At 41.5% G+C, this 16,720-nt stretch overlaps 1 protein-coding gene across 1 annotated transcript in view; it reads right to left on the reverse strand.

Moving 5' to 3' along the window:
* Positions 1-302: 302 nt before the first annotated feature.
* Positions 303-16,720, reverse strand: part of LOC137291889 (uncharacterized) — a 29,689-nt gene continuing 13,271 nt past the window's right edge. Inside the window, exons 17-30 of the mRNA XM_067823437.1 lie at positions 16,305-16,422; positions 14,995-15,250; positions 14,260-14,422; positions 13,060-13,167; positions 12,075-12,671; positions 9,455-11,572; positions 9,066-9,257; positions 7,895-8,047; positions 6,509-6,662; positions 5,948-6,108; positions 5,145-5,284; positions 4,433-4,535; positions 2,497-2,680; positions 303-1,832 (exon numbers count right to left, since the gene is read on the reverse strand). Of these exons, the coding sequence (XP_067679538.1) occupies positions 1,552-1,832; positions 2,497-2,680; positions 4,433-4,535; positions 5,145-5,284; positions 5,948-6,108; positions 6,509-6,662; positions 7,895-8,047; positions 9,066-9,257; positions 9,455-11,572; positions 12,075-12,671; positions 13,060-13,167; positions 14,260-14,422; positions 14,995-15,250; positions 16,305-16,422 (4,728 nt within the window). The 3' untranslated portion in view covers positions 303-1,551. The remainder of the gene's footprint in view (positions 1,833-2,496; positions 2,681-4,432; positions 4,536-5,144; positions 5,285-5,947; positions 6,109-6,508; positions 6,663-7,894; positions 8,048-9,065; positions 9,258-9,454; positions 11,573-12,074; positions 12,672-13,059; positions 13,168-14,259; positions 14,423-14,994; positions 15,251-16,304; positions 16,423-16,720) is intronic.

Raw genomic sequence — 16,720 nt, forward strand, 5'->3', positions numbered from 1 at the left:
GAATGGATAATAGTTGTTGTTGTTTTTGTTTTTGTTGTTACTGCTGCTGTTGTTGTTGTTCTTGTTACTGCTGTTGTTGTTGTTCTTGTTGTTGTTAGTGTTGTTGCTCTTACTGTTGTTGTTGGTGGTGGTGTTTTTAAAAGATATCTTTACTTCAGCAATGTTGGGTATATAGTTGATGAGGCAGGTATTTACAAAGTCAAGGTGGTCATGTGGGTTCATCAGCTGAACTCCATGTTGTAAATGTATGTATATAAACGTATCTGACCCAGTGTCGTATATAAGGATCTAACACAAGCGTCTGACACTTGGGAGTTAATTTATTACAGAATATTTATATAGCGCACATATCCATGCATCTAGTGCTTACCCAAGGCGCTTGTATATGGGTCCTTCCATCCTTGGATGTCAGTCTCAACGTCACGTCGTATTATCAATCTCTACTCCCTGGGAATATACAACTCTTGCTGCAACTAGGCGCACCGAGTTTTGTTGTGGCACTCTCATCCGAACGAGGTACCCAATTCACTGCTGGGTGGACCGGTACACGTAGTCACAGTACTTTGTCCAAGTTTACTGCACGTTGTTGTACCCGCAAGTAGGTGAATGCATGTATTCGTGTAGCCACTATATGGTCACATACCAATGGATTTGTAGGTTCTTTTAAGTGCACAGGGTTGTGTACTGTACACTAGGGGTTGTGACCGCACATAATGTTGACTCCAAGGTTTTTACACCCGGTCACAGGTGGGCTCGATCCCGTCACCTCAATCTTGTATCACTAGTCTGGCGCCTTAACCAGCTCGCCCACCGCGGTACAATAAAGAAACAAAGTTAAATCATTACGATATGACATCTTTGAGGGAACCCTCTGAGGATAAACATGTGCTACTGGAGACTCTTTGGCACCAAGTTCTGAACATTTTTTAACACTAGCTAACCAAACACAGTAACAAGTCACAAACACACTGTATCACTTTGCTTGCAAGGCACATTTATTGAACGAGACAATCACAGTTGACACAACACAACACAACACATACAACAACAATGTTGACATACACACGGCGACGTGGGAAGACAACGGACACACACTGAGAGACAGATAATGGCTAAGGTATCAGGTCACCTCTTGAGCAATAGACGACAATGTTTCGATAGGGAACAGTGCATTGTATGGAACTTGTTACGACACCACAATTGCTGGTGATTGTACCCAAGGAGGAATATATATTTTGTAAAAGTGAACAACTAACGTCAGTTGACAGTTGGCAGGCACCACCACCGATTCAAGGATCGTGCTTTCAGTTATACTTTCATGGACTTTTCTGTTACTTTAATACCGAATGGAATTTATTTCAGCGCGTTTTCGAATCTGGGAGTTCCTTAGCTTGGGGAATTTATGTTCATTTGTTTAGATTGTTTTACAAAATATCTAAAACACATTCCGTGTATAAGCTCATCAAATGCACTGTACCCATTTATTGCCTGCATGCAGCTCAAACACAAATGACCTTCATATTGATGTTCAAGGTCGGATTTGGGTTTCAGTTAATTCCTGCTGACACAGGTGAGTTGCTGGATGACTTGGTATCGGGCAGTGACCGGTAGTTCGGCGATCTTAGCGTATTCGCGGCTGTTGATGAGTTTGCGAATGACTCTGGCCTCGCGACTTCCTCTGGTGACACAGTGGAAGGGGACATCGGCGGGACTGCGTTGTTCCACTCGACACGTCTTGGGGCAACGTTTCACAGGGATGATGGAGTAACAGGTGATACCTTTTGTCTTACGGTACTTCACGATCGGGGCCTCGACAGGTGCACAGCTTCTGTCTGTAAGGAAATGCATATGATGATTAGAGCCTTGTTTGTTTGGCAATATTCCGACAACAGGAGGAGCTGAATCGGAGCTCACATGTTATGAGGAACGATCCGCGCTCTCGGTATATAATGACCCTATGGTATCTGGATGGTGTCGACAGCAGCACCACTATCTATCAATACTTAACATGAAAGTTTTCACTTAAACAACGTTCATAACTTGGCAACATATAAACAACATACTTTATTAGTTCATGTTCAATTGATAGAAAGACTGTATGGTTGTATAAAACCTACATGACATTAAAACACGAAACATAATAATTAACGTATGAAATAACCTTAAAAGCAAAACTGTAAATTCAAAGTTTGATATTTAGTATATTTACCTCTGAGAGAGAAGGCCGAACACTCTAATATAATAGTACCGTGCCGGACAAAAGAAAGTGTGCGTTTGATCAGGATCTCTCCCAATAATTACAAACGGTATCAAAACTTTCGAAGGCCGAAAACATTCCCTACATACTGCAAACGTAACGTCGAACCACGACTGATACCCATTTCACCATAATGTTACACCCCCGTCTACGTGTTATTACAATTCTGTTTTAACCTCAATATAGCATGGGTGAATACTTTCTTTTATCTGGCAATCTATACACAGCATTCATCTTACCCATCCGAGTAATTATGTGAGGCAAGGTAGGACGAGGACAGTTAGCTCCCTTGATGATGTAGCTCGCAACGAAGGGCTCGGGTGTGTTAAAGAAGCTTCCGTCAGGGGCCTCGAACTCGTAACGTTGTTGACCGTCCATGTTGCTGCACAAACCGCAGGTCTTCAGTTTGAACAACGGGGAAGCCTGTAAGTGATACAAATGAGAAAAGAACTCAGATTTTGTTAAAGGAGCGGTTTCAAAAGCTCTACTTTACAAGCAGGTTTATATTCATAATGTTACCCTTAGTTCTTTTACCTTTCGCTCCAAATATGTCTAACATTGCATACTTCATGAGTATATGGACAAAACAATAAAAACAGATTTCAAAGGTCCATGTGTCAGCCAGTTCCGATTCCCTAATCATTATGGACAGAAGGAGAAACCCCTGTTTCACATGTCCATGAAGCAAACAGCCGCGATTTCATCCCCATTATGGACCAAATGATAAATACATGTTTCGCACATCCGAGTGCCAACATTACGGACATAAACATAAACACTAACCCATAATCATAAGGAAATATTTCATACGGGTCATCATTTCTTAAATCCATGAGGACAAATAAGCCCATGTTCAATTTCCAGGTTTTACTGGAGGTCGATAAAATATTTCGATCCTATCGCACTTCGGGTCGGGCACAGATCACAGAAACCTGTCTTACACACTATCACCGAGGGCTACTGTTTTCTCAGTTCTCGCCCATTACAGAACATTAACGTATTCGGGTGTATTCCACTGTTGCATGAGAAGTGGAATTGAATATTTAATGCAGTCAATACACATTCATCAACACACATTCAGCAGATAATTCAACCTCCTTCACTGTTCTGTCCGCTCGCTGATATTAATTCAGAATGATTGACAGCTGTCATGCAATATTTGACTGTATATTCCTGATGAGAAAATAGCCCCATTTTTCATTTCTTAAGTCATTTATACCGGATTCTGTGTATATAGATTTGTCTGCATCTCATGAAGCACAAATTGGACAGTTCAGAATTTGTTTGCCTAATCAAAAACATGAGATGTGTTTTAATGGACAATTTTCATAAAACATGAGACATAATGGTATCATTTACTGATTATTGTTAGAAACAGTCTTGTTTATCTGTTGGGAATCGCCCCTGTGAACTATATGTGTATCGTTGCGTTTAAACTGTTCTATACGTTTCTATCAGTTCTTGCGAAACTCGATAACACATTAACGCAAACCAGAAGCGTCAGTCGACCTATACTGAGTTTTAATTATATCATTTCCTAATTATCCACTGACCTTCTGTGTCTTCTAAGTGGTTTTACCATTCAGTTACTTTCAACAAACATGTTTGTGGCGTCTCAGTACTGGAATCACCAATAATGGCACAGATGTAAAAGAAGCTAAATTTAATTGTTAATAACACCATGTTTCGGAGTGTATGACAGATATGTCGTTGGGACAGGGTCTGGTTGGGTGGGGAATGTATTCCTGAGGTTACATCCGTCATTATTTGATTCCACACGTGATATATGCTTTCCTGGTCAGGTGGCAAAAAAGCCACTTTGAACATAAGCTTATATGGACTGTACGATTTTAATATTCTGCAATTATTTAATTATACTACTAACTGTTACCAAAAGGTCATGTGTTCAAGATGTCCTTAACAAATATACGTGAGCATCTAACGATGAATATGCTTCATGCGATTTATTTACCTTAACATTGTCTGCATACATAACAATTGTCTACTGGGACGATGGGGCAGCCTAGTTGTTAGGCGTTCTCTTGTGACGCCGAAGACCCGGGTTCTATTCCCATCATGAGTTCAATGTGTGTCTCCCGACGTGATATTGCTACAAAAGCGGCGTATAATCACTCACTCACTCACTCACTCACTCACTCACAAGTGTATACACACCGTCATCGAGACTAAGTTGCCGTCGGTTCTGATGTAGATTCCAAGAAGTGGCAGCTCGATGTTGTAGAGCTCTTCCAGAGCAATCTTCACAGCTACAGCGGCCCTGAAAACAATGGATTTAGATGGAGTCATTGTCTCATACATTCTCGTACCTGACGCCTGGTGTCCGAGCTACAGGATGTCCATAAACACTGCACCTCACTTAAATACTACTCCTGACACGCGGACGTGGAACCGATGACCCCTAGATAAAGCGCACAAGCCACCGCGTGGTGTTCACTGGCGACACATTACGCATGAGATAGAAGGGCCGACCCCAAAAGAGAAAACCCTTACACCCGGTAATATTACACTTGTCATATGCACATGACAGATATACCACTGTCGCCACCCGTAAAAACACTACCTGGTATCTACGTCGCACTACACTTGACACCCGTAAATACAGCAGATGACACAGGTACCACACATAATACCAATACACTGCAACTGAAACCCAAGTACCTGACACCCAGAAAAACCGCTACGCCCAGAGATAATACACATGCTACCCGTCAACACTAGACCTGGCACCCGCTTATACTAAAAGCTGACACCCACATAGAACTGTTCATGGCTATAACGTCAGACCTTCCAGGGGTCCTATGACCCGTCATCTCTCACACGAGACGTGGAAATCTGTTGAGCAATGTGACATCTCCTTTGCACTTACTCTCCGTAGCTGACGGTCTTCTCCAGGACGAAGGGCTTGGTACGGGTCACAGTAACGGGGTCTCCGTCAACAGTGAGAGTAGCGCCGGCTGTAGCGGCGGTCAATCGGATTTTCTTGCCCTCGGCAATTATCTCCAGGACCTGTATAGAGAGGGTTTATACCAATATTAAAGGCAGATTACAGGTCTACAGCCAATGCAAAAGTTGCGAGGCCCAGGCTTGCCTTTAATGTACCGTGTTCAGCGTGGACATCGCTGGTGTGAACAACTGGCGAAACGTTTTAACGTCAAACGCTGAAACGTCAAATATATCAAACAAACGTGAGCTCTGTGACATATTTGTCAGAAAACTGACAAATAAACGAGGTTGTAGGTTGAGAAAAGGTTATACTCCGTCAAGGATTTAGAGAAAAACGTCAACACATGAACCGTTGCATTCCACTTGCAGATGAACGATGAAGGGTGTTCGTGGACAATGACATTATAACGTGAGTTATAACAAAAACACAACTGGACATAAGGTTGCAATAGTAGCACAGAGCCATTGCAGCGTTTTACTTTCCTATGGAAGGACAGAAACCGAAGGTCGTAAACGAGAAGCTTTTGAAGATGAACCATAATACGGACAATTTTATATTCACGCTCACGTCCTCACATTTACATTTAATCATAGACCACAAAAAACGGGAAACATAAATCGCAAAAACCTCCACTACAGAAAGGCTTACAGGAACGTGATTTTACTATTGAATCGATGATGATTGGGAGGTCAAAAAGTACAGATTCAAGAATCCTCCTGGTCTACCTTTTGGCTGAAATCGTCCGTGGCGGTGCTCATAGTGATAGCAAATGTTTTCGTTGGAGAACAGTCCATGGCCAGAACAACGGGGCAGGTGCCTATATCCGGAAGTGTGTACTCAACACCATCAAAAGTGCGAACAGTCTTGAAGTAAGTCTTGCAGGTGACTGAAAAAGACACGCTGGTTAAACGGAGTTATAAGCATTATTTCAATGGTGTTGAGCGTCATACAGCTACTGTATATGTATGTATGTCGTGTAGCTGGTATGTTCATGAATGTACGTCATGTAGCTTTAAGTTGTTGGATGTACGCCATGTAGCTGGTATGTTGCTGAGTGTATGCCATGTAGGTGTTATGTTGTTGAATGAACGTTATGTAGCTGGTCTGTTGTTGAATTGTTGAATTACGTCATTTAACTGGTATGTTGTTGGATGTACGCCATGTAGCTGGTATGTTGTTGAATGTACGCCACGTAGCTGGTATGTCATTGGAGGTACATCATGTAGCTGATATGTTGCTAAATGTACGTCATGTAGCCTGTATGTTGTTGAGTTCACACAGCCTACTTGGAAGGTAGGGTCCGAGATATGGAGCCAGCGTCAGTCGTGTCTGCGCCGCCGGTCTAGTCATGGCGACGGGCACCGTGAGGACATCAGTCAACGGAGTCTGGATTCCGTACAGACACGTTGTATCGTTGGGTGTCATGATGAACCAGTCACTCTACAACGAAATATATGGAGTAGGAAATAATGTTATAATCGAGATAAGATTTGTTTCATTGTTGTCGATCGCTGGATCCAGCAATATTTTACCTTTGTGGCGGTAGTCTGTAAATAATCGAGTCTGGACCACATAATCCCGTGATCTATATCACGAGTATCGGCCAACGCAATATATGTTACAATTACCATCTACTGATCAGCAGATCCCGTTTCGTCGCCTGTTACACCAAGCACGGGTTTTCTAAAGGAACAATACTAACCCGGATGCCCAGGTTTCGCCAAATGAACCTAAAAGGCAGCTAATGAGCGGATTGTCAGTTTGTTGTAGAAAAAAACATATCTCTAACATCTGACCCATACTCATGGTATTGTCTGAATTGTACAATCGGCATTGCTTTTGGCAGACATTACATTCGGATGTGAAGGATATTTTGTCATTTTCAGTCTAAAGTAAACACACATCCATTAAAAGGGAATACTAATTATTATAGTGGTAGAATTGTAGCAGTGATGAAACATCTGGGTTTGGACCCTTGATACATCAAGGACAAGGAAATGAAATTAAATCCATTGTAACCTAAATATGATGTAACGATTGTTCTAAGTTGGTCCTGAACTAAAATGTGATGTGTTGAAATGCCATAATTTCCTAAATGTTCCGGGGCATGGAAAACTATCAGTTCATGCTGGATCACCAGAATAATAGAATAAAAGATTGAACCCCATGATTGAGCCTGCTTCGTTATTTGCTTCTGTGGGTAGAACTATTACGAAATGAATGAAACACTGAAACACTAGGAGTAGGATTTTCAGCTCTGGTAATAGCAACACATCAATGTTACACTCTTATAACATATTCATAGTAACAAAGTGAAGGAACGACGGAATTACGATATTTACTTATTTTTATAGATTGTTTTATTTCCGTTTTTATTACAGAAACTTGAGTTATCATAGAATTGAAAATAATGCTAGTAACCACACTAATGAAATCATTTTTATCTAATTCCATAGAAGTGTTTTCGTTTTACATGCTCTCATGTGTGAAAACTTGAATGAAAATCATGGAATTAAATGAGTGATGAAAGTAGTACCTTAAGGTCAAAGTTCACGCATTAGCCAATCAAATCACTCGACGGTGTTATGACACATATGTGTCATAACACTTTGTTATGAAACACCTTTACGAAGTACCACGTGGGTAATATATAACGATATACAGTCACTCACTGCGGGATTGTCAATTCTTGCTTCGTTCATGATATGGACCACGCCTGGTTTCCTCTGGACTGGGGGTTGAGTAGCAGAATTCCAGTAGTGCCACGCGGTAAAGAAGTGAGTCATTCGGTGGAGAGTCAGGTACGCATATTCCGAGATATCAACCTTGAAACAAGAGTTTGGGAGTCAGTCATTGTCTTACGTCGCATCTACGATATCAGTTTAGGTGATATATACTCATGACACAGTTATGTGAACTCTGAAAATATATAATGCCAGAGTAAAGTCAGTCTCGAATTTCTGCCTCTTATGACGAGCATGGTCGCCTATAATGACAAACGTAGCTTGCTGAAGGCCTATTCTACCCCGAGCCTTCGCGGGTCCGGCTTACGGTATTAGCTAAATGAACACCGGGTGTTCTGTAATCTCCCTGGTTACAGATGGTTCTACATATCAAAAGGAACACGGTGATATTGTTTAGCATTGATTATTGCTTTGTTCAATACATATATCTCATATTTCCTCCTTGTCTGAATCTGTACTCCCAACATAAGGCATAGATTTGTCCACGACTGTACTGATCCTGTAAAATGGCACCCTTACAAATTTAATGAAAGTCTGAGCTTTCATATAAGAATATATTTAAACGATTTCAGTCAAATAGCTGCACTAACGAAATGAACATTGTCACACTACGAAGGTTTGAAATATATATTCACGGTGCCATTGCACAGAGAAATCCACAGCTATAAGATTGCGATAAGCACATGTTACAGTATGGGAGTTATAATGTTTACCTTAACGCTAAGACTGGCATAAGTCATTATTAAAAGATGGAAGCTATATTCACCTTAACGCTAAGACTGGCTTGAGCAATTACTAAAATATGGAAGTTATATTCACCTTAACACTAAGACTGGCTTGAGCAATTACTAAAATATGGAAGTTATATTCACCTTAACGCTACGACTGTCTTGAGCAATTACTAAAATATGGAACTTATGTTCACCTTAACGGTAAGACTGTCTTGAGCAATTACTAACATATGGAAGTTATATTCACCTTAACGGCAAGACTGGCTTGAGCAATTATTAAGGCATAGACGGTACGTTCACCTTAGCGCTGATATCGAAGAATTTGTTTATCTAAGATAAGAAAACAAAAACGGTATATAAGCACGTACTGGGTCATACTCGGCAATGAGATGTCTATGGTGGAGAGAGTTCAGAAGGTGGTAGATGGGATGTTCTGGAATGTCCTGAATCACTTCCGCTTCTTCACGTGCAATGGCCAGTTCTATTCCTTCGTCCCTTGACATCGGGCATACTTGTTGGCTCTCCCACATCAGCTGTTCTATGCTCTTGCTTGCATGCACCTGAAAGATGTCATTGATTGTTGGAGCATAGTTGTGTTGCTTAAAACTGATTTAGAAACTATTTTTTATGTGCAATCATCACTAAAGATTAGTGTAAGGAGCTATGGTTTACCCTTAAGTACAAGTGAATATGATATTTGTCGACCTTTCAAAATGCAGTGGAAGATAGGATTATATCAACAAAACCGTTTAATTACCTTCATTATGATCGTCTTTGGTGTCGTACCAATGTTGCCAAACGTGATGTTGAAGTATCCAGTGATGGCAAGAGGAAGGTAATTCGATTCCATTTTGGTGATGGGATTGATTGGAATAAGTGGAACGCCATTGCCGGTCTTCAGGGGTGGCATTGGCTTCACGTCACTCATCTCAACGCTACCTATCATGACAACTCTTGCCAGTTCTCCCTGAAGATCCTCCAGGTCAAAGTTGATGGCCACGGGGTTGTCCAGTTCCGTCTGTGCAGATGTCACCAACTCTTTCAACTTTTTCAGGACTTCTTGTTGAACAGTTATAACATGAGCAAACATAGGACTGAGGCGCCCGAGGGGTAGACCCCACAGTTGGATCCAGTCAATCTTGCTCTGAATACCTCTGCACGTATTGAGTATGGTCATCAGCTTCGGTTGAATGCTCAGCAGAGCTGCTCGTTTGGTAGCTGCAGCCAAGTTTTCTATTTCCGTTCTAAGTTCTATTTGCTTTTGGGTGGTTACGCTAATCGCCATCTCTACCATACTTTCGGACATCGGCACTGAAGCTGTGACTTCAGGTTGCGAGGCTGTACTCCAGATCTTTTCAAAAGCAGCCGTTGTTTTAATTTCGAGTGATTCAACGGTGAGTAGGGTGATGTCACATTTCCTTATGATATCAATGCTCCTTGCGATTTCCGAGCTGTAGAAAACGTTGCTCTTAACGTACACCTTCAGTTCCGTTACGACATCACGCAGCTGGTAAATAACAAGTAATGTCTTCTCAAAGATGGTTACGGTTGGCTCAACATTCGACGAAATCAATTTTTCTGCAATTATTTCTATTTTGGTGGCGATTTCCTCAGCGAATTCAACCACACTGTCAGCTATCGAGAAAATTTGTTCCGGAACTTCCAGAGAATTGGAGAAAGGTGTGTACATGCTCAAGCTGCTAACTTTGTTCATCTCAAAACCAACATCCATCTGTAGCTTCTGGAGTATCTTCACAGTTGCCAAGTCACTCTCCATGAGTATTGGAGTTAGCGCTAACAGCTCATACCTTAGCTTCACTAGAACAGCAGATGCGATTGTCAGCTCTGATATTTGGGCTTTCAGGGCACGCATGACATGGCTGAATTGGCTTTCATTTGTTGGAGATGGTATCACATTATTTTTGTCAACAAGAGTGTTCAGAGAATAGTACACCATTGTATGCTGAACCGACAGTTTGGTAAGAACTGGAACAATATTGAGATCAATAGTGTCAGCTGTTTTCAAGGCAGTGGCAAGTACTGGAATGGTTTCCTTTGCCATACCAACAACATCAATGACAGGCTGCAATGATGGATACGTTGAGACTTTTCCAGTTGCTTTGATTGTCTTCAGAACACTAAATTGATTCTCACTAATTCTTACGAACTTTGGCCACAGCTTTGTCAGTGTTACCTCCATAGTTTCTGGTGGGGGAGGAATCTTTGACAGCATGTCTGCATGCTGGATTATTTGTTCATCGAGGTTTGAGATCAGCTGCTTGCCCTTTGAGTATAATGTATCAGCTTCTGGCATGATGCCCACCGCTGAAGCTCTTAAGCAAGCTCCCGTGACTGTTTCAAGGATCGTATAATGTTCACAAATGCAATACTCTAACACTGGGATGACGAGAGATGACGTGGGGGGATCCTGTGCGTATTCTTGAATCTTCTGGATAACTGTCAGCTGGATCTTTTCTATTTCTGCCAGCTTTGCAACAATGGCATCAACATGCTTAAGGACAAAGATGGGATCAACAGCCCTCTGCCACACAATGTTTGCCCATTCCGAAAGTACAATAATTTTTCTCCATTCTGGGAGCAGGGCGCGGACTTCAGTACTGTTTGACCTTGCAAATAGCTGGAAGGCTAGCTTCTTTAAGAGCGCCTCTGGTTTGGGGTTTCCAGTGAGATGCTGGATTCTCCTTTTGAGCAGGGACACTACAGTCTGGTTGACCTGGGCTAATACGGGACGGTGGCTCATAAAACGAGTCATGAACTGGAGGTCTTGGTGTATCTGGGTTTGGTAGCTTGGGTCTAGAAGCATCTTCGGCTCAATGAAGCGATTTGGGTACTGGAGCATTACCTGTGTGATCATCTGAAACATATTGAACGGACGATGCACTGTCATAATATGATGTGGGATGACGAAGAAAGATCTGGTTCAAGTTACTTGTTCAAGACGTTTTAAATAAGACAAAGTTGTCTTCAACAGAGTGACCGTCGTTTTGTATATAGTACCGAAAAGTAATTAACTAATGTTGTTGTTTTTTTCTCACTGTTTACTCCTTTTCGTAATGTTTTGCATTACCTTTCACTAATGCAATACAGTGCACTCTGTCCAACTCGGAATGTGTCTTTCTCGGATTGCTGTATATACTGGGCTGAACTTACGGTCCCGACGTAATCCTTCTGTGTTGTCATAATGTAAAAGATCTATATCTCGAACTATTTCGGATTTCAGACCAAAGTGTCGAACCAAAAGGGTAGTTGCACGTAAAAACATTGCTTTATAATGGATATTGCCATTAATGAGCATTGATGGTAACTTGGTTAGGTTAAATATTAATTTACAAACTGCACTGTAACTTCAGACCCACCTCCCATGGCATAGGGTATGCTGGCAGGGCCGTTCTAGCAACCCTAAAGACCAGTTGATTCATATGTCCCCTGTTAACTGACTGCCACAGGGTTTCAAACTGAAGCTTTCTCGGAATGGCTTGTGAACTGGCATCAATAGTGGCAATAATTCCCCACTTATGTCCAACAGGGCTAAGCCTGAGACTGTCGCCAAGCTTAGCCTGGAGTTTGGCCTTGAGTTCGGAGATGCTGATGTCCTTAGCACTGAGGTCGGGGAAGTCTTCCAAAGAGGCTGCTCCTTCGATGACCCTGGGATCAGTGACATCCTCCTCTGCGCATGACACATAACAAAGGGTGAGACGACCAATAGCGCAGTCACAGCTAGAGACGGCAACATTTTCCGAACCTCCTGATTGCTTGATAGGTGTGCCAGCTGCCACCTGAGCCTGGAAAACCACGGCCTCTGGCGGACTGGGACCAGGTTTCACAAACACCTGTACTGTAGCACGTCCAGCCATAAGTAAGGACGGGGCGATGTTACTGCCATACGGTGATGCACGTGACACACGTGCAATCATGTTCAGGCCCATGGTATTGTTGCCACACTCGAGAAGATCCTGAGACAGATGAATGGATAGGTAATTGGTTATTGATGCTGATACAACGCAGGGAACAGATAGTTTAGTGTAGTTATTGTTACTCTATGAGATGTACTTTATAATACGTAGACCTCTAAATTCATAAATGCTAGACTTGTCTGTTTCCATGCGACAGAATGTCAGTATCATGTACACTTGCACTATTATAATGATTATTCCCGAATATTCGGATTGCTGATAACATGTTTGCTAGTTCTGATTTTAGCTATTGAGTATGATCTATATTACTCCTCCCTGTAAATGAAAGATGTTGGAAAAATGTAATTGTCGCCTTTTCGTTTAATTACTAGATATATTGCATGCTATATAGTTGCCATGAATTGCATATATCCAATATATCTCCAACCTCAACAATTCTGGCGCCCTCTGCAATCTCGATTATCTTCTCTTGGTTTACAGGGGTGATGGTCTGGAAGGTCAAGGGGAAGCAATCCACCTCTACTAAAGGCTCCTTCTGTGAATAAAATACCGCAACCACCTTAAAAACATTTACCACAAGAATATTCCGTTTAAATACGTATTACCAAATCCTTCTAAGTAACAAGTCAAACATTGATTACACAACGGTCTCGTTTCCTGTTGACTGGGTTCCGTCCCGATACGCAACTTGGTGTAATAACCAGTCCAGACTTTTAAGATTACTTCATATAACTCTAAACATGAATATACATCTGTATAATCTGATACATATAAGCGTTTGTAAATTGCAAAACTACGCCCCGTCTAATTCTTGCAAACACACGGCACAACGTGTTGTGTCGTACAGCGAGCGCTGACAACGGAAACCTGGACATAGTGGAAATTTCAAAACGAGGCTCTGGAGGTAGAAATGTTTGACTGTCTGGTACGGAATTGATAGTATATTAATCTCATTATGCGTTTCAAAACTGCACAGGTGTAACCGGTGAGCTAACTGCATTGTGAATCATTTTACGACCCTATCAAACAGGGACAGCCTGCGCCGTTTAAGATAAGGTGATGGTGCCTACACCTCTCCATAAAATACAGAAATACGATGTTATTAAACTTCAAAATTAAACTTTAATTGTAAATACTATTTTTTACGAAACAAGAAATAGGGATTCAGTGAAACTTAAATTGTTTGTAATGTCTATTTTCTCTTTCACACGAGAAAATTCTGATCCGCAGAAATCCGTTAATGAGACTCATGTTTCGGTATGTTATCGCGGATGACAAAGTTTACACAGCTGAAAATGCATAAGTTTGTATGCAAAAAGTTCACTGTGAAATCAATAAACAACAAATTTTCACACAATTAGCAATGGGACCATAAAAATAAATTTACAAATCAATACAAAGGTTGATAAAGTAATTACATGATTTATTCAGAATGTGACATTACACAGTTCTGTGATGATTACACTGGGAGTACGGAATGGCAATAGTACAGATACGTTTAGCAGCACGAAAAGCTTTTGTGAAATGAGATGTTCAAGTGCAACTACTACGTGTTTAAACCATTATCATGATTGTTCGCGAACCTTCACGTTTAATATCAACATGTCGTGGATCCAGTATCACTTACCTGGATCGGGGGAACAATGGCTGCAATAATCTTCCTGCTGGCCAGATGTGCAGTCACTTCGCCATCTAGAGGTGCATTAACTTTGGTCTTGATGCGCAGACCAGCCCCGACTCCCGTGTGGAAGGCATGCACGGCCAGGTATCCATTTATCTCCATGACCGCACTGTCACAAAGAATAACATCACATGCAATATATTTCCCGACAAACGAAAGTGTGCATCCATGCTTGGTTGCTATGGTGATATATTTGGTACTGGTTTACCTTGTTTAGACGCTTTGTTTTCCTGTAAAATATTTGAAAACCGTTTTACTTCAAATCTTCTTGTGTACGTTTAAGAGTAAATTTTGATTCGAGCGATAGTCTCGATCATGAACGGTGTCTATTGATAATGATCACCTTTGTCAAGTGTACTGTTTCCCAAAGGGGAAGGTGTATTTGTGCTGTATCAATGACTTTTGAAGTTAATATAAATGTCTGCATAACAACGTAAGTAATAGATACACGTTGAATAGAAACTGGATTGGGCACATATATAGCTTAGTGATTGTAGAAATTATCATATATTGTTACATAAAGCTTTATTTTACTACCTACGTTGATAATGATCACAATAAATACAGATTTAGATGAGACTAATATTTATGATCGATTAGTGTGCCTTTTGTGTTAAAGGCAGTCATTCAACTGGAGCACATTGATGTTTAGTGAAGTTTTAGTAAGGCAAAATATTTTACCTTGGATTAACTTTGAAAATGGCTTTGACTTCAACCGGTGCGGATTGCCGTCTGCTTTCGAACAGTGCAGGGGTGACCTTGGCAATTGCATTGCCCTTCACCTTGATGGCAGCAGTGGCGGCAACTCTCGCAGACACAGGCATACCCGCCTCCGTGGGGAGAAGAATGTCGGCATCCCCGAGAAACATGGAATCGATGACATCAATTGGAACCTCGATGCCCGCCCCTGTCTCCTTGTACCTCAGGGTCAACTTGCCTGTGGAATGAGTAGCTCTATTTCACGCTGCCTTGATCGTTATGTCACAAGATATCAGGGAAGGATCAATGATACAGGAAGAACCAAAATTAGGATCCAAAATCACAGGTGTGTGGACAATCAGAACGACTCTGCACAGCAAGCTGCAGTATCCTTGTCTCGAGATACATAAGTAAAGTGCTAGAAATTTATTGTCAGTGTCGAAACGTTTATGAACAGAATCTTTTAGTGGACGCCATTTTATTTAGTGCGTAATGACATGTTGGTCACCACGTTTCGGTGACTCACAATTTTGGGTCGTTCATAGGGAAAGAAACCATCTCTTCCATATCAAGTTTGTCGTGTTTATTTGTTGCACTCATTACACTGTCCCTACTGATAAACTGACTTAGACGGTTACACAAACAGAAGAAGTCTTGTGTACATACCCGGCAGTGGGGATTCAAGGCTGAAAAAGCACAAGTACTATCTTCCCAAAGGCATTACGGTACAACACCTTCCTAATGCCTTATGCAAAACCAAAGAAGACACTCGGCGTCTCTTGAAAGGCATCGATAACGTGGATAGGTTCTCATGCTACTATCTACAAGCTTTCTGGTTTCGAACACCTACGAACTGACATTGCTGCCAATTTACTTTAATCACCGTTCTGCCATTACTAGATTATTTTTTTAAAAGGCGTGAAACATTGTGATTAAGTCACTCACAAACCGGCTTTGGCTGTTTTTTTTTTCTGCCGCACACTGCAATATTCTAGTTATGTTGCTGCGGTCTGTAAATAATCTGGATCAAACAATCCATTGATCAACAGAATGAGCATCGATCTACGCATCTGGGTACGGTGATATGTGGCAACCAAGTGAACGACCACCCGGTCCGTTAGTCTCTTGCGATAAACCTGGTTTGCTGAGGACCAATTCTAATTTGAAGCTTCACGGATCACCCGCTCAAGAACATCACTTTCCTTGTCAAGTACAGTTGGTAGGGTTTGGGGTAACTCAAGTATTTGGAAAGACATATACAAGTCGAAACAGAACAGGTAGGAAATATGTACCTGCAGTAGCCAGTTTCTGCAGAGTTTCGTCCAAAGAGAAGTATCGGAGTTCGTGCCCGAACATCTTGACGTAGAGGGAGCCGGTTGGAGTAGGTAGGTGTCGTGGTGTCACCTTCAGCTGAAATGAGATTAAACGTTACTGTTAGGCAAATGGCTTACATTGTGGAATATTTAGAACAAGTCACCATTGGAAGGGAAGTAGGAAAGATAACTATTACCGTTTCATAAGTACCCAGTCTAAGTAAACTTAGTCTCAGTGTATTTCGTTAAACTCCACCACTGAGTCTAACAAAACCTAGTATGAGGTCCCTACTATTTAGGGATCGGAGGGACTTTCAAAATATTCACGTCACTGAAACAGATGTATCCACAAACAGAAATATAACTCAGTTATTTGACCTGCAGTATATACGCTT

The sequence above is a fragment of the Haliotis asinina genome, chromosome 7 (assembly GCF_037392515.1).
Source record: "Haliotis asinina isolate JCU_RB_2024 chromosome 7, JCU_Hal_asi_v2, whole genome shotgun sequence".
Lineage (NCBI taxonomy): Eukaryota > Metazoa > Mollusca > Gastropoda > Lepetellida > Haliotidae > Haliotis > Haliotis asinina.